This window comes from Marmota monax, unplaced genomic scaffold, assembly GCF_021218885.2.
Source record: "Marmota monax isolate L192 unplaced genomic scaffold, Marmota_monax_Labrador192_F-V1.1 WCK01_AAM20220418_F8-fsc00060, whole genome shotgun sequence".
Lineage (NCBI taxonomy): Eukaryota > Metazoa > Chordata > Mammalia > Rodentia > Sciuridae > Marmota > Marmota monax.
The window spans coordinates 288,393-308,120 of NW_026692826.1; the positions used below are offsets into that span (position 1 = coordinate 288,393).

The 19,728-nt window shown below is 33.8% G+C and overlaps 1 protein-coding gene across 1 annotated transcript in view; it reads left to right on the forward strand.

Annotated features, from left to right (window-relative positions):
* Positions 1 to 19,728, forward strand: part of Cdh7 (cadherin 7) — a 126,924-nt gene that overhangs the window by 47,019 nt on the left and 60,177 nt on the right. Inside the window, exons 3-6 of the mRNA XM_046448630.2 lie at positions 2,996 to 3,290; positions 7,072 to 7,191; positions 14,578 to 14,745; positions 17,083 to 17,270. Of these exons, the coding sequence (XP_046304586.1) occupies positions 2,996 to 3,290; positions 7,072 to 7,191; positions 14,578 to 14,745; positions 17,083 to 17,270 (771 nt within the window). The remainder of the gene's footprint in view (positions 1 to 2,995; positions 3,291 to 7,071; positions 7,192 to 14,577; positions 14,746 to 17,082; positions 17,271 to 19,728) is intronic.

The window sequence follows — 19,728 nt, forward strand, 5'->3', positions numbered from 1 at the left end:
GAAACTTTGATTGAAGATGTATTACTAATATTCCTACAGTCATCTGGATGTCCCCTGAGGTTTCACACTGCCATTATCAATAGCCACTGGAGAGTCACCAGCGATGCAGGAGCCGAGATGGGGGCAGTGTTAGGAGAATGGTGTTGAGACTGAGTTGTGGAACACGTTCATATCAACTTAAAAATAATTTGTCTGTCTTCCACACTTGTCTGAGGACTCACTTATGCTGCTGTGGGTTGTTGCATTTACTGTTGTTTACCTAGTGCAAGAAAGGACTCCTCTGGTAAGTCAAAAAGTGTGTTGATGGAAACCAGTATGAGAGTGATCAGGTGAGCTGGCTGCAGGATCCCTGTCCTTAAGTTCCTCTTTGCAGAGAGTCTTGATGTCCTTGCCACGCAGGGCAACAGTCTACCTCTCAGACAGAAGTTCATTGTAGCGAGTGGTGACTTGGACCTTGTATGAGCCTGCCCATTTTCATAATCCCGGTGCTGGGAGAAAGCTGGCTAGATGAGCCCAGGCAATGTCCTTAGCTTTTCCAAATCTATAAGTAGCATCGTGTGGGTAGTTTTGAATATTAAATGAAATGCTGTGCTGTCCACAGCAGCTCTTGGGCTGGCTGTGGGATATGTTGCTGAGAGATCGAAGACAGTACCCCGAGATGGCATGGGGAACACAGAGTTTATTGACACCTAACAGGCTACCAGCTACGGCCACCTGTAACCACCAGCTACATGGGTAGTGCTCTGACTCCTGTCACTACTACGGAGGGAGGACCTTTACAGTCTAATGTATGTATGAATTGATGACATGGTTAATTTTGTTTATTTGACCAGCATTCCAAGGAGCAATTGCCTTTAGGATAACTTTAGAAAAAAACACTTCTCACAGATGATATCTGCTTCCAGATTCCCAGTGCACATTCCTTAGTATCCCTTAGATAATACTAATAGGACATTCCATCCTGGGTCCACATTCACTGTCCTCTTGACTTGATTAGAGTTTTGGGAATGGAATAGGGCATGTCAGGGACATGGTATTTGTTCTATGAGCTTTTTTACTGCTATGACTAAAAGACCTGGCCAGAATAATTGTAGAAGAGGAAAAGCTTATTTGAGGGCTTATAGTTTCAGAGTTTTCAGTCCATAGACAGCTCGCTGCATTTCTCAGGGCTCAAGATGAGGCAGAACATCATGGCAGAAGAGTGTAGAGAAGGGAAGGAGCTCACATGATGATCAGAAAGCACAGAGAGACTCCACTTGCCAGATACAAAATATATACCCCAAGGGCACATCCTTAAGGACCTACCTCCTTCAGCCACATCCTACCCAGTGACTACTCAGTTAATCCCACAGGGGATTAATTCACTGATTGAGTTAAGGCTCTCATAGCCCAATCATTTTTCCTCTAAACCTTCTTACATTGTCTCATGCATGAGCTTTGGGGGGACATCTATCTCACATCCAAACCATAACAGAATTTGATGTCCCTCTCTTTTCCATGTTATACTATACAAAGAATAGTAAGGATCATGTTATACTATACAAAGAATAGTAAGAACAGAGACTGACACCTAGTTAAGTTCTCATGACCCAATCTATAACAATTCTCATGTTTCTTTCTTCTTAAATTGGAGAAAGACACATATATAATAGTAATCCTGAGAAAGACTTAAGGAAGTTAATTCACAGCACTTCAAGAATATGCCTACCCTCTATGTCAGGCAGATACTTTGCACGGCAATTCACCAGATGACTTCACCCTGAGAAGTTATAACTCTTGACAGAAACTTATTATTTTATTATTTAGTTCTGACTCAAAATCACAGAAACCAAGGGATAAATCGGGTATTTAAGTATCCTGAAGCAGAGTATAAATACAACAGTTACTGTGGAGTGGGAAAGTCACAGAGATCCATGGTGCCAAAATCTGTGTCTTGCATGGATACCAGGGAAGAAAATGTGCCCACACTTGCCTAAGTGGTTTTCCATATTTTATATTTTTAGAACCTCATCTTTTGAAAAATGCAAATGTAGTCTGTAGGGCACTGAAAAGCCTTGTTATTTGGTAAATCGGGTTTTTACATTCATATTAACAAAAGTCCTGGATGATGGCAGTTAGGAGATGAAAGATTGTTGAAATGACAGATTGAGTAGTGTGTTTCTCAGGTTATGGAGTTCAGGAAAATGTGTAATTATTTCTGAGTTTCCTAAGGTTCCTCTGTTGAACATAATGTTCCGACATACAGCAGGGACAGTTTCAGATAGAAAATGCAAATCAGTAGGTGCTGCCCCTGCTGCCAAGGCCGGGGTTAATCATGCAAATCTAATGCAGTTCTTGGTATTTCAAGAAAGGTTTTAGTTGAAGTCCCATGCACGTATTGATTTAAAATTCCTACTTTAGAGAGCAGTGTAATTTTTTTTTAAGCTTCAAATTCTAAAATACAGAACAGGATTTGGAGACAGATTTAGTAACTGGACATCCATCCACGTTGGTTAATCATGGAAAGGGGTGTGTGTGGGTGTGGGGTTAGGAAGGGAGACAGGAACCCATAAAGAATGTGGGGTTTTCTAAAAAGCATATTAAATGATGCATTAGAATTGAATTGACCAATGTTCTCTAGAAAAATCTCTTTGCTTGGAATAGGGATCAACCAGTTATACATGTTTACTGAATGTCTGCTGTGTTCAAAGAAGATGGCTAAAACTGGCAAGGACAGATCAAATAAAAAATAACACTACAACAAGTTCTGTGGGAATGCTATAAAATACCTTTGGAAATGAGACTGTTTACAGGAAGAAATGAAATTGTCTTGCTCTCAAGTGCAAGATGACACATTCTAATAGCCTTTCTGCTGTGCACAATAAGCGTTCAGCTTATCTTTCCAAGAACAATAAAATTTCATGTACAGCTGCCTGACATAAGAATTATTTTTACATATCTCCATATCGCTGACTCTCTTGTAAGTTAATCTCATCTCACATGAATTTTTCACCAGCTTCACTCTGATGTTGATAAAGGAGATGGTTCCATCAAATACATCTTGTCAGGCGAAGGGGCAAGTTCCATTTTCATTATTGATGAGAACACTGGGGACATTCATGCTACCAAGAGACTGGATCGCGAGGAGCAGGCCTACTACACTCTCCGAGCTCAAGCGCTGGACAGGCTCACCAACAAACCCGTGGAGCCCGAATCAGAGTTTGTCATCAAAATCCAGGATATCAATGATAATGAACCCAAGTTTTTGGATGGGCCTTACACAGCAGGAGTTCCCGAAATGTCTCCTGTAGGTAAGTGAAGACTATATTGTTTTGCTGTGTGGTGTTAGGAAGTTTGTCTTTAAAACTAAGTTGTTATTAGGTGCAGAGAAAAAAGCACATTAGTGTATGTAGGACAATCATCAGTTGCAATGAAGGGAAAAATTGAGTCATGCTAGTAACCAGAAATTCATCATTCTATACATTATTTTATTTGTATGGAATATTAGGAAGTACTGTTTATACTTTTGAATTTTACATATTTCATTTTACATAGCCATCTCTGTGTCTTTAAGAAATATTTAGGGATTATAGTTCCTTTTTCATTTAATGTTAATTTATTTTAAAAATGCAATTACAATTATGCTTAAGAAGTTAAAAGCAAAATCCTTGCCGACACAGCACCATAACACTTGTATGGTGATAGGACAGGGTTCACTGACCAGACTGTGACTCCCTCAGGGGCTGCCCAGGCTCACACTTGGATCAGCTGTCTGTGGTGCCTGTGTGTGGTGCCTGTGGTTGGACCCTCATATACCGTCGTGTGATACCACTAACTCTTCTTAGTTTCTCCAAGTGAAAATTGAATAGTGAGTATATAATAATGATAAAATGATCTTCAGCTAGAGATACATAGAAGAACAATGAAGGCTGTGGCAAAGGCCTTTTGGAAGTTCTTCCTTACTGGAAAAATAGCAAGTAAAGTGCTTCCAGCATGTACTCTATAGCAAATAGTATAAATTCTGGTTTAAATTTCCATTATTCAGCTACTTGTGGAATTGGTTTCAGCAAGGTGTCATTTAAGTGTGGACAATCTTACAAATAAAAAAGAAATGAAAGTGGACTAAAGGCCAGTAGAGTTGTATCTGTCCTCTTGTTTTGGGTATTTAAGGAGGATGTTTATTTAATATGTTACAGGAGCTTGTAACACATTTTAGCCAATGTGATCTGTTTCCTTCTTTAAAGAGGTCATTTCATTCACTCACATATTCAGAGGACACATCAACTATACAGTGGGGATAGAGATTGCAAAGATGTTCTGTGTTTTCTCTGAGTGTCCTGATTTAGTGACTCTAAATTTCTATTCTTGTCAGAAAGGGAAGATTTTTTGAGGTACCCCAGCTCCAGCTACTAGAGGAATGAGAAAGAAGAATCGTCCTAAGAAATTCTGAACCACAGAGGCAGAATCTCACCATAGCTAGCACATGTAGAAGCATTTCAGTGCCCAAACCACACTTTAAAGTGATTCCTGCCCACTGTTTCTTTACAGCAGCAGCAGCAGCAGGAGTGGCAGTAGGATTCCAGGGGTTTTGGAGTAAAGAGAACCACATTTTCTCAGATTAGTAATGTCTAGGAAGACAGAAAAGTTTGAGAGTTTGAGGGATATGACTCAGCTTAGCAGTTCTAATTCTTTGGGGGCATTTTTGGTGTTAGTGGCTTACTGAGATTTTCTTCTCCTTATAGAACATAGCTGTGCACATTTCGGGTATGTGAACTTCTGTTCTAGAAGCTGCCTTCTGGTTTTGATTATGATGGCCTATTTTAATATCAAATGGCATGCTTATTACACACAGAGACAAGTTATTTTATTTACTTGATTGAGTAAAAGAAGCTCCACCCTTTGTAGAAGATTATTTTCAAACATCTTTAGAATTCACTTGAAAACCAATTTAAATTACTGGATTAATATGAAAATTCAAACACAGAATAATGGATACCAACATTAAATATGTTTTATAAATGTATAATAAGTCATAGTTTAATGCAGTTTCTAATTTTCACTAAGCATTTATAACAGCCACTAAGTGGTATGGTTTGTACAATACAAACTTTTAGAGCTTAATCAGAAATATATTAATTAGATATTAACTAATTATATATTTTTTAAAAAAACACTAATAAGCCCCTAGCACAGTTCAGTCTTTTCCAGAAGAGCTTATATAAACATGGAAAGTATATTTGTTTGCAAATATTTGTGAATGTGTATGTTTGCTGTGTTTATTAAATATAATCTATCATGTATTATGTATCAAATTAATTAAAATTTCAGAAATAAATGTATTATTAGTCTAAGCACAGTTTACTGAAGTTCAGGTTTTCATTATTTTGTTTAAAATTGTTTGTTGAATTTTTAAAAATGCTGCCATACACATAACCAAATAGATTCTACACAATTTGAAACAAAATAGATAAGGTAAATTATAATATGAAAAAATGGAGTGTATTTATAAAAATGAGCATTAATGACTTTTATAAAGCATTTTAAAAGACAACTGTGAGAAACACATTTAAAGAAGATGATACATTTAAATTATGTATTTTAGAAATTATCAGCAACAAAACCCTTAAAGAATACATAAAGGAACTTTTCCTTCTCTGTCATGTATAGATTATATAACAATCTATACATAAAGATATAAACTAAGTAAGTGTGTGTCTCTCTAAAATTTTGAAAGTTGCTTTCCAAGTGGAAAAAAAGGAACAGTTCAGAATAAATGCTCTTCATATTACATTAGTTACAGCATGAAAAAATGAAGAAACTTGACATGCAATATGGAAAAACAACTCGTAATGCCACTTTCAAGTTACCATGCATTTCCTTCTTTGGAAGAGTTCTGGTAATTTTTAAGTTGAATGTTTTGTTTTAAAATCTCTTAGTAAAAACAATTTAAAATAAAATAATCATCAAAGAGATAAGGTAGCCATATAATATCCAATTAAATCTATCAAACATTCTTTGTGTAATTAATGAAAGTGTGGTTTCTGCTGACTCTACCCACTTACATCGTTAAGGTATCCACAAAGATTCCAGCATCTTTCAACATCTCAGACTGCCTTTTGGACAGTAATTGGAACTAGTAGAGTTTGTTCTGGATGGAAACTTGCTACCTGCCCTTAATGGATAAGATGCGTACAATTACAGCCCCATTTGTTCTTGCTATCCCATGGTAACATGCATCCTCAATGGTATTTTCATGCCAGACTATTTTCATATCCCTTCATGATTTCAAAGTTTTTATTAGAATTTATTATCTCTCTAGGTTTATATTAATTTAAAAAATCAATGTTTCACATGACTTGAAAGAGGATGAATTAAAAATTACAAATAAATCTCTACACCATTTGACCCAGCAATCCCTCTCCTGGGTCTATACCCAAAAGACTTAAAAACAGCATACTACAGGGACACAGCCACATCATTGTTTATAGCAGCACAATTCACAATAGCTAAACTGTGGAGCCAACTTAGATGCCCTTCAATAGATGAATGGGATTTAAAAAATGTGGTATATATACACAATGGAATATACTTAGCAATAAAAGACAATAAAATCATGGCATTTGCAGGTCAGTGGATGGGGTTAGAGAAGATAATGCTAAGTGAAGTTAGCCAATCCCCAAAAAACAAATGCTGAATGTTTTCTTTGGTATAAAGAGGCTGGTTCATAGTGGGTTAGGGACAGGGAGCATGGGAGGAATAGACGAACTCTAGATAGGGCAGAGAGGTGGGAGGGGAAGGGGACAGGAATTATAAATGATGGTGGAATGTGAGGATCATTATTATCCAAAGTACCAGTATGAAGACACAAATTGGTGTTAATATACAGTGTATACAACCAGAGATATGAGAAATTGTGCTCTATAGGTATAATAAGAAGTGTAATGCATTCTGCTGTCAAAAATAAATAAAAATTTTTTAAAAAAGAAAAAAAATACAAATAAACTTAATGTAGAATCTGCAATATTTTGTGAGTTTTTCTGTGTTGCTGCATATGACAGTTTTTAATTTGAAGGTTTCTGGATTATCACTTAGGGACTTCAGTGGTACAAGTGACAGCAACCGATGCTGACGACCCTACATATGGGAACAGTGCCCGAGTGGTCTACAGTATTCTGCAAGGGCAGCCGTACTTTTCCGTTGAGCCCAAGACAGGTAAAAAGTGAAACTTAGCAGTATTTTTGGTTATCATTTATATCATGGCTTAGAATTAATATAAGCTATTTTTATTCAATAGAGTTGATTATAGACACTATATTATGTTTTTCTAAATATATTGACTTTGATTTAAAAAGTAGAATATTATTCATAAAGGAGTTACAGCCTTTTCAAGAATAGTTTGTGACATTTATCTGAATTCCCTGAAAAATAAAACAAATGCTATATATTCAAAAGTATTTCAACTGCTATCTGCTGTCTTTAAGAAAATTTTGATTATTTAAATTTAAGTGTATTCTTGTTTGTTTCCTTTGGTTAATTCACATTGGGTTATTATATGTAGTAAAATTAAAAACTTAAGCAGAAAGATCTCTGCCCAGCAATTGAACAGATAGTAAGTAAGTTCAGTTTCTCATTCTAGAGGCTGTTTTTCTCCGGGAAATTAGTTGAAACAATTAGTTGATCTGATAAATCAAATGAAATTAATTTTTCTTTTTAGCTTTAGAGAAACTTTTTTGATGAGGTGCAAAATTGCATGACTAGAACATTTATGTGACTGGTTTATTATGTTTTGCTTTAAGCTGAAATAGTTTTTTTATTAAATAAGACTATAACAAGAGGGGTTGTTATCTCAGTTATGAAATTATTATTTAGTGTGTTAGGATATCTGATTCTATGGGTAGATAGCTGTCCATATTGTTGGTGTGTGCCATTAATTATTTTTCTAACCATGAAAATGTGGAAATTCTCTACTTTCAGAAAAAAAATTGTAGTTGTGGATGGGCAGAATGACTTTATTTTATCTGTTTATTTTTATGTGGTGCTGAGGATGGAACCCAGTGCCTCACGCATGTTAGGCAAGCACTCTACCACTGAGCTACAGCCCCATCCCTAGGAATTCACTCTTATAAACAATTCTGCCTTTACAATGGAGTAGAATTCTTTACATATCTAAATTTATGGTAATAAATATTAATAGTACCTATGATCCTAAATGAATATTTTAATGGAACTGATCCTGACTTGCATATTTACAAAAATAGCTATATCAATTCATTCTCAAATCTCTACATGGGGAAATAATTTAAACATCTTTTGGAAACAACATGAACAGAGAGGTAAATTTATTTCTGGCCTATTCATTGGAGCTTTTATAAAGACTACAATGCATATTTTATACCAGTATAATGGCATAGTTTGGGAACCGCCCGGAAAATCTAAGAGGGGAGAAACATTTATAGTTAAGCAAGTATTCTAGGAAAAGTAATGAAAGTACTGAATTCATGATAGGAATTCGGTGAATGTAGAAAGTGTGCTGATGTTTGACTCAATGATGGATCTTAGAAACCTCAATTTGAACACCTACCCCTTCCCTTATATATCTGCTTTTTTTCCAATCTAGAAAGACATTGACAAGTTTCTGACAATTTTCTCACAAATTATACACTCTTTCATTATGTAACCTTCCCCAAAATAGCATGTACTAATCCCAAGGGTTAAATATTTTCCTGCTACTAATGAATGGCTTGGGATTTTTAGTTCTGCTGCCAGATGACAGAATTTTCCGGTAGTCCTATGAGATAAATACCTCACCAATTAATCAACAGAACAATATTATATGCCATGATATCAGTCCTTAAATAAGTAAACTCAATTTTAATTTCAGAATCTAAAGAAATCCCATTTACAGAAGAAGAAGAAAGTCTATTTTTAATGTAGCAACCATGGTAATCATTGGGATTTCTCTTTTTACGGTCATTAATACAAAGATATTGTGAGCATTTTTGCCCTCTCGGCTAATTCATGCTACACAGAAGGCACTTTTAGGGGGGAAAAAAAGTTGAATCTTTTTTATGACAAAAATGGAAATTTTTCAGTCCTTTAGGGCATGGAGAGCTGTAAATCAAATTTTAGTTAGCCTTCCGTATGGGGTGTCAATCTGCTTCTTATCTATGTGAGAAATAACATTATTTTCCACTTCTCAAAACCTAAGGGTTTTGGAAAAGAAAGTTAATTTTTGACAGGAAAAATGTTGAATATATGCTAAATAAAGATTGTCAAAAATAGGCCCAGGCAATACCTTCCCATAAGTTTGTTTAACTGTTAAGAAGAAAGTAGCAAGTACTTAAGACCTCAGTGCATTATTCCACCTGAAGCTGTGCTCACTGGCCCTGTGACTAGGAGTCAATTGTATTTTTCACTTTATTTTTTTCCTTCGCAAAACCAGAATTTGAGTAGCTGCAAAATTATTAACAGTGTTGACAATTTACTTTTATAAGCCAATAAAATGGTACCAGAAACAAGATACTGCATACTACAAAGATCACGATTCTTATCCCTGTCTGCATGATGTTCACAAAGTGATTAGGAGACAGGACTGTTGCAAGGTCCATTTATTCTGCGACCTGTGAAACAATAGATCCCACATGTGGTTCTGTTTGATCATGTGGCGGGACTGGTGAAATAATCTTCAGCCAACAATGAAAAGCAGACACCTTGCTTTAAAAATTTTAAGGATTGAAATGTCATCAGCAGAACTTTAAACCAAGCTTGGGGTGAGACTGACAGATCAGGCCCTAGAGTCATGAATCCAGCTCTGGAAGAAGGATGGAGTGTTGAACATCACTTATTTTTTAGAAGTTCTTTCTTAAACATGTGATTGGGGACTGTGTGGTTCCCCAGTTATCCCTTGCATATCACTTGCTTTATCATAGTTTTATGTGAGTATAAAATCATCACCAAAAATCACCCCCCTTTCCAAATATGCCATTTACTCACATCCCATGCTGTGGGGTATCTTGATATGGATGGGCCTCAGCTTGTATCAAAGTTTGCCGAAGTTACCCCTCATGATTGTGAGAGAAAGCCCTCCTCGGTGACCCGTCATTTGGTTCTAGTTCTGCAATTCTGTTGACGGTTCTCTTGTCTTTTTATGACTTTGTTCTATGCTATACTAACTTATGTGCAAAACAGATAATACAAAGGGTAATACAAAAATTTAGAAAGAAATCAAAACTTTTTAGGAAGAGATTCATCATCAATCAAGTTTCAGATGATATATAATCAACACAGGTGAACATACACATTTACAAATATTTGCAAATAAATGTACTTTTCACATTTATATTTGTTCTTCTGGCAAAGATTAAACTGTCCTAGGGGCTTATTAGTGTTTTTTAAAACATATGATTAGTTAATATCTAATTTAAATATTTCTGAATATTATGCACTGAAAGTTTGTATTGTACAAACCATACTATATCATAGCTGGGGTTGTGTATTACACTTCATATTTGATGAAGTCTAGGGATAACTATCAGTCATAGAAGTAGCATACTTATTTTACTGCCTAATTTAGTAAATTCATTTATAATTAGTGCTCTACTATTTACAATTTTTCATCGAAGGAGTATTTTTAAAAACAGAAAGCAGATCTTAAACATCTAGATTCATTCTACTTTCTAAGTTCCTGTGAAAATTAATTTTCAAGATTCTTGAATGTTTATTTTTTTTTCAAAAGTTGACATTGCTTTGTCCAGGATCTATTTTATCATGCCTCAGTTTATACATTTGTAAGAAAAAATGTTGCTTGACCCCAGTCCATATTCATTTTTGTAAATCTACATATATGTAACAAGTTATTCTGAAGGTATTATTATGAGCATACATGTATTTATATATCTATATATAGATAACATACACACACACACACACACACACATATATATATATATATATATATATATGTAGGTATATTTATTTTTCCAATGCAAATGAAGTGTAAAAGATCTACCAAACAAGAATATTTGTCCTTCACATTCTCTAGATATCCTTTCTACTCTAAGGTTTTAGCTTTTATAATTTTTAAACATTCAGTGCTTATCAATAGGTCATATCACAGAATGAGTTGTTGGGTTTACTATGCTTAATGAAGTGTTCAAACAGGTGCTTTCCTCATGAAAGAAAGTGGCATATAGGACTCTGAATGGATTTTTTTTAAATGACTGTTGTTACCCAATCAGAATGTGCTTCTCACCTATAATATAACAACTGATCGTTTTGTATTAAGATTTGTAGATGTGTCCTTAATAGCAAATTGTTGTATTGCAGTACTTTCCTGGATATGTGCTATGTTTGTTAATATCATGTAACATAACACTTATTGACATAACATAAGGCCAAAGAAGCTAATGCTTGTAATAACCATCACTGGGCTATTTTAAAACCTCAATAATGAATGCTGAAAGAAATTGCTTATAGTTAATAGATATACCTTCACCTTAATACCAGTTACATCTATTATCATTCACAGGTGCTCAGTCACACAAAAACTATCATCTTAAAAGTAGTTACCAAGAAAACTGACATGATATCCAATAATTTCTGTTAAAAGCAAACAGTCAAACAGCAAGTGATGTGGATTTTTCACAATCTTTTTTTTTTTTTCCTTTGGTACCGGGAATTGAACTCAGGGTCACTCAACCACTGAGTCATATCCCAGCCTGATTTTGTATTTTATATAGAGACAGGGTCTCATGAGTTGCTTAGTACCTCAGAGGTTGGCTTTGAACTCTGGGTACTCCTGTCTCCGACTCCCTAGCCAATGGAATTACAGGCGTGCACCACCACTCCTGGCAGTTTTTCACAATTTGATGTTTGTGCATGGCCTCTTGTCCGTCTTGGTGGTGCTCTTGCAGGGGTTGACTCTTCACTTCTGACCAAGGCTGCACCAAATGGCTTCAGTTCATTCCTAGTGCTGACCTCTTGACATTCAACACCTACAGGACAGAAGCATGAGGAAGCTGATGCCTCTGTTAATGCTACAGTTCTAGAACTCTTGGCATAAGTATAGAGAATGAAGGTTATATTGAAGAGAGTGGGGAACACAGATGGTTTTGGGAGTTGTGAGTGCAGATAGCCTAGGTTCTAGTTATCATAAGGAAGTCTTCCTTGGTTAATTAGATCCCTGAGAAAGCTGAGTTTTCAATCCTAAGATTCTCTTTGGAATATTAATTCACTCAGGGTGGTATCCAAAAATGATGAGTTAGCTCTAGTGAGGAAATTCCAATGGTTGAATCCCTACAGTTTGAGAACCCCTAGTCTTTGTTTGCTAGGCTCATTAGAAATCTGAGGCTAATGTCCTTGCCTGTGTAGGCAGCATCTGGGCTCTGATGAGTGTTTCTCTAAACTGTGGCAGATTGCAGAAGTGGCTCTTGTCTATGTCTCACTGTACACACACTGAAAATTTCAGAAGATGCCATGGTAACAGAATAGGCCTTGAAAACCCATGAATGACTTATAGAACATTAGAGAACAATCAGAAATTTTCCTAGACTAAGAGAAAAAAAAATCCAGACAATTGTCAAACACTGTAAGTCTGTTTATGTTTTATATGCATGAACCTGGATCACAAGTAAGTGGAAATTTCCAAATTACTGAGTCAGATGATAAATCTATAGAAAACTATTATTCAGAAAGCCTAAAATCGGAGCCAGTCTCTCCAGAAGAGCTAATGGATAGTTTTTTTTCTCATTAAAAAGAGCTTAAATTTACTGAAAATATCATTATGTGATTATTTATGTGATTTTTAATGTAATATTTATTAATGACACATTACAATATTTTTAACTTTTTTGACAATCTCACAGATTATAGACATCCAGTTAGTCAAAACTCACCTTTACCAGTTCAGAGACATTGTAATAATAATTTGCTCTGTGTATATGTATGTCTGTGTGTGTGTGTGTGTGTGTATTCATGTAATATATTACAAATGAAAATGAAATCTAATGTATAATTGTTTTCTGAATGTAGAAAGCTTGCACTTAATAGTAAAAGCCAGCAAAATTCATGTAACTAGAAATATAGAATTATTAAATGCCTTTATTTAAATTTGTTTTTCCCCATTATTTTATTATTGTTCAAACTATGTTTAGTAGTCAAGGCATTTGGAAATTGCCTTTGCCACATGAATTAATCTGAAAATTTTAAGGTGATTTTAGCTTTTGAAAATGTTATTTTTAGGGTCTCTTATAAAGGGAAAATTAAAGGTGTGAAAAATAAGAAAATAACTTGGACTACCAGACTTCTATCCTAATGATGCTTTTTTTCTTTTAAAAAAATAGTGCCACCAAGCAAAACTACAAGAGGCTGAGTCTGTAGTGTTTGCTTTGCTAGTTAGTTGAGATGCATAGATTTCTCTTCATCCTAAGAAATTTTCAAAATAACAATTCACTGGCACATAATAGTATTGAAAGGAAAAATTGGGCATGTAGAGAAATTTAAAAAAAAACAAAACACTAAAATGTTTAGTAGTACATGTTCAAAAAGAATTCATCTTAGTATTTTTTTTTCACAAAGATGTGATAAGTACATTTATTGGTCAAGTGATGAAGATAATCAGTGTTTAATAGAAAACATTGTCTACACAAAGAACATGATTAACAGCATTAATTAATTAATTAATTAAAAGAAGATAAAAGGTAAAAATAGAGCTATGTAAGTTCTAGAATTACAGAATTTCTAGGTAAAGACTGTGTGTGTGTTTGGAGACATTGAGGTCAACAGTTGTTTACCATAGAGTTAGAAATATTGAAGAAGGAACAGGAAATATTCCTAGGATTATTAGGATACAGATAAGAATATTTATGAACTAAAAACTTATCCCTGAGACTTAGAGAATATATATCTATGTTGTTTTCATTTTAATTGTGATATTTCGAAGGTTAATTGTAAGTAGTGTATAGAGTGTCACAAGATTCAAAGGAGGTAGCTAAAGTCATTGCTGTGTTTGCAGCAACAGACCCAAAGTATACTTGTGTATTAGAGTAAGTAACTGTTCAAAAACTTCAACTTGCTCAAATAAGTGTAACTTAAATGCTTAAAATATCAACGTGTTGCTGGTGTGTGTGCGTGTGTTTGAGAGTGCTCAGACCTAAATAAGATATGGTTGCTTAAGATAAAAACGTTATTTAACTTGGAATCTTGGTAATTGATAATGAATTTTTTGTAAATTACTCTAAGTTTTCACAAGGGATGAAAGAGGATAAGTTCACTGCTATGTACTTGAATAGATAACTTCTCATTATTCTACATAGGGACCCATTTTGTATATTTTAATTGTTATTTTCTTAACTATTTTCATGAAAATTAGATAATTCTCTGCATCTGATATTGAAAAGACTGCACTGCATCATTTTTTCTTTTTTATATTGTATATATTTGAAATATTTCTTTGGTATTTAGTGTATATTAAAATGGTTAAAGTAAACAGAATGGAAAAGGAACAGCCGAAGAATGACTAGCTCCTTGTGTCATTGCTCGTTGTTAGTATACGTGTGGTACAATTCATCATGCATTTTACTGGGATTTGAAATCTTACAGGAGTCATCAAGACTGCCCTTCCAAACATGGATAGAGAGGCTAAAGACCAGTATTTGCTTGTCATTCAGGCAAAGGATATGGTTGGTCAAAATGGTGGACTGTCAGGAACTACATCAGTCACTGTGACCCTGACTGATGTGAACGATAATCCACCTCGCTTTCCTCGAAGTAAGCCACTGTTTTTTAACTAAATTTCCTTGTAAGTTGCTCTCGCTCTCTCGCACTCTGTCTTTTTCTCTATCTCTTTATTGCATTCTCCTCACATTTTATTTTACCAGGAACACAATTTTAACCCAGTTAGATGGAAAATAATTTTAACCCAGTAAGAGTCCAGAAGACAAATCATGTCTTTGTATCAATGCTATCATAAATACAAGTTTTCTTTCACTCACATTTGAAATACCAGACAAATGTTGTGTCTTAGTCTTTTTTTCTAAAACTATTCTTTTGAAACATTTTGTAAGTTATAGGATTGTTGCCAATTGGTAATATACTTCATCAATTCTACACATAAAAATACTGCTTTATTTCTAAGATCAAGAAAAGGCAATAAGAAATTTTATTTTTTCATTTCTTAGTTTTAAGCAGTTCATGCATACTAAACACTCCTTTGGCGGTTCTACCATAAACATTCAGTGTTTCAGAATAAATCAGTCAAAAGGAATAGAACCACATGCTCTCAATTCAGCTTCTTTGACCAATGCAGCTTTTGACTTATCCAGTAGAAAATGGGGAGGGGGGGGAGAATATTCTCCAGGTAGAAGTGTTGTGTATGTGAAAAGCATTTCATCTTCACTCTTTTTAGTTTCCTATTTTTATTGTTCACATGTGGGATTTCTTTAGAATGATAAAGAAAAAAAAGATATACAGGCTACAACATCTATGCAGTATCTCTAAAATGCAGAAGTAGATTCCCAACCAACAGTGGAAGCAAATAATATTAAACAAGGAAGCTTTAGGAGCAACTATGAAAACCAGTTTTTTTTTTTTCTTTAAATAACACTTCTTTAGCTATTACAATTTCAGTGTTCATATTTTAATGTTTATATTATTGTGCAAGAAACATTGTAATACCTCCTGGTAATTTAAAAAGTGATCCCAAATTTATATATTTTTTAAATGAGCCTGTCTTTAATTGTGGTCTTGACAGCTTATCATGGGGGAGAAGGAAGGAGTTTTAGAAAATGAAAGTGATAATGTGGTTATCTTGGGCTCAAAATAAAATTAACTGCTATTCTTTCCTTTAAACCTGGGATGAGGAGCATTGATACTTGGACTTTTAGTAGCATTAGTTGTCATGCTTTGCCAAGAGCAAGCACAGGGTCTCCAGCTTATTAGATGCTCTGCTACTTATTAAAGTCAGGAAAGCCCAGGATATGCCAGTGAGATTTTCATTTTTGCTGGGATCTTTTCTACAGTTTAATTACTATTCTAACCTTGAAATTCTTGAATTTTACTAAGGACATTGCTAGATGTGTGAAATAAGTCACTCTCAAAAATCATAAGCATATATTGCAGTTACTTAAAAAAAAATGATAACTGTCACTATCTTTTGAAAACTCCAAACAAGTCTCAGCCAGAAACAGAATGTAGTCTCTTCATGTGGACACGTCTTCCTTCCTAAAGTCCTCTCCAAGGGAATTTGTTCTCTTCTCTTCATTTAAGTACAAATGCACAACGATGTAACAACCCCAAGGGGATGGAACAAGGGGCCGGAGGCAAGAGAAGTCAATGCCTACAGAGAAATGGTGAAGAAACATCTGGTTCTGAGCAGTTTCCTTTCTTCCTCTATTATTTATTTAGTTAGTTAGTTAGTTGTAGGATGTTTAAAAGAATTTATTTTAAACACTAAAAACTTTTTAAGTTATTCTTTCTTTTTTAAACTTCTTATAACTGTATGAATAATATTGCTTTTTCTCTTGTACTATTAATCCCCAAATCAGTTGCACATAAAACCCACAAAAATAATTCTTATCCTCAGTAAATTTATAAGCTACAAGAAAATGATCACTCTTTTACACATTTTCTTGTCCAGTTTTCTAAAAAAAAAAAATTCAGGAAAAGATATTAAATAAATTCCAGTCTTCAGGTGGTAGAAATAATGAGGCTTGTATTTGCCTATTAGGAACCCAAGCTAAATAAATAAAATTTATTTTTTATTTATTAATGTTTATATTAGTTATGATAATTATACTCAATTACTTAAATTTAACAGTTATGCATGAATCATGTTCTAATTATTTGAAATTTATTTTTATTAACAATAACATATTTCTCCTGCCTTTCCTTAGACCATCTGTGTCTGTTCTCACATGGTTGTCTTGATCGACTCATGACTATAAGTTTTTGAGGCTATATGAAAACTCATTTATTTCATATTGTCTTAACATATATATTGAAAAGCAAAAACAAATTAAGTAAAGTTTATGCAAAAAAATAGGTGTTATTATTATTTTGGTCAGCTTTGTGTTAGGTTTTATTCATTTCTTGTTTTGACTTTCACAGGATCTTATCAATACAATGTCCCAGAATCATTGCCTGTAGCCTCAGTTGTGGCCAGAATCAAAGCTGCTGATGCAGACATAGGCGCTAATGCAGAAATGGAGTACAAAATTGTGGATGGTGATGGACTGGGGATTTTCAAGATATCTGTTGACAAAGATACACAGGAAGGCATCATTACAATACAGAAGGTAATGTTTTCTTTATTTTTATTTTCTATGAGGGAAATGTCACACAGACAACTGAGAGGTCATGTCTGACTTCCTGCAAGGATGCAGTAGACAAACTGTATAGCCATGTGGAAGTAATGCCATTTTCATTTATCCTAAGAAAAGTTATGCACTTACTTACAGATGGCAGAATCTTCAGGAAACTTGAATGGCATTTGTAATAATGCCTGTCAATTCTGTTGTCTGGGTAAAACCATAGTACTTTGTATAGCACTGCTGACAATTAATCACAATGACAAATGTGCTGTATGTTTCTTTGACTATTCCACTAAAAATCCCCAACCTTAACATGAAGCCTTTTATGTAAACTAGATAAAGGCTATTTTCTGTACACGTGAAAATATTATAGAAAAAAATGGAAGTAGACAACAAAATAATAAAGACTTGCTATATTCGCAATTATTCCTTTTTAAAATTTACAGCAATTATTCCTTTTAAAATTTTAGAATAATTGCTATATTCCTTTTTTAAAGATACAGTAATTTTATCTAATTATCTATCTATCTATTTATTTATTTGGTACAGGAATTGAACCCAGGGTGCTTAACCACTGAGCCACATTCCCAGCCCTTTTTCACATTTTTTATTTTGAGACAGGGTCTTGCTAAGTTTCTTAGGGGCTTGCTAAGTTGCTGAGGCTGTCTTTGAACTTGTAAACCTCCTACTTCAGCCTCCCAAGTCATTTGGATTTACACACATGCATAGTGTTCTTGGAAAATTTATAATAATTTAAAAATTTACATAACTTGAGCAATTTGTATTAGAAGAGCATGGTTAGCTCTGGAACCTCTTATAATCCTTTAAATAAAGACAAGGGAAACAAAAACATGAACTCTTTAGCTCATCTTCAATACATGTGCACAATCTTTGACAAATATTCAATTAAGAAAAAAAGGCCAAAAGATATTATGTGAGAATATGGGCTTTTTATATTAAATATTAGAAAAAAATTTAAAAACATAAAATCAGATCTTTTCCCAAACTGAGATGTTTTGCCAGCCTGACAATCCAGGTGCATAACTCTGTAATTAACAATCTTCAATAACTATCACATCAGTAAAGAAAGTTAAATTTTAGTTTTGTAGTAAGACATATGTTTGATTTTAGGCCAATGGGCAAAATATTTCTGCAATTATTTCCAGTGGACAGCTGCTGTTTTAGCTCAGCTGGTAACAATCTTTGTACAAGTTTTAATAAGTAGAACAGGCCAACTGTTGGTAAAAAACAAATGTTTTGTTTTGTTGTCTAAAATAAAAGGAATGCAATCAGGTACACTGTTGCTCAAAGATTTCAAAGATGCATGTGAAATCAATCTGCTCATGTTTAAGGATTTTTAGTACATATTGTAATTATTTTTATTGCATGCACACATATTTTATATATTTTGATGACGATGTTATGAATCATTGAAAAGTATATATTTGGTATGAGATATTCAGTAATAGAAAAATAAAAATATATTCTCATTCCTTATTATAATTTAATTTAGAAAACTGTTAAAAAGCAAACCAGAAAAAAGAAGATAAAAAATCATTAAATCTTAAAGCATAAAATCCGTGAAAAATTATAAGATGAAATTTGATTCTAACTTATAATAACATCAAATAACACAAGTAATTATTATTATAAGTGATGATTAATATCAGGCAGATATATGAATTATTTAAATGCCTTATCATATGTAATTTTTATCATCTCAGAGAGGTATTGGGAGTACAGTAAAAATATGGACTTGTAAAATATCTGACATAAAATAAATTGTTACATGACTTATGATATTAAGGTATTTTTGCACTTCACCAAAGTGATATGATGTTGTTAACATATTAAGTCAATGGGAAATGTTTATATAAATCACGTAAAAAGAGCAGATTCAAAATTTTACAAACTTATGTTTCAATTTTTTAAAAATGTTATTCCTTCAGAATAAAGGATCATAAGATAAACATTAAAATGTTAATACTATGATTTCTGGAACTTAGCTTTATTATTTCTCAATAACATATAATATGCATTACCTTTTGTTATGATGAAAATTTATTAAGTATATAAAATGTTTCCAAATGGCCAAACCTAAATATATAACATTAGTAGTTTATCTACTTTGACTATCATTGAGCATAGAACTTCTTTGCAAATGCACAAATTAGGGGTAGAGATGTTGATCAGTGTCTTCACCTTGGTGTATACTGGGAATTCTCTTGAGTATTGAAAAGGACATCTTCCTGTGTCTCAAAAGCACTCCACATTCTATAAACATTTATGTTAATAAAATTCTTATACTTGATACTAGAGATTCCCCACTCATATATACCAATCAAATGGTGCTTTACAAAATAATACTGAATAATTGTTTATTGAAGACACATTGCCATTATTTGTTTTAATAATTTATTTTTCTGAATACAATAATAAGATT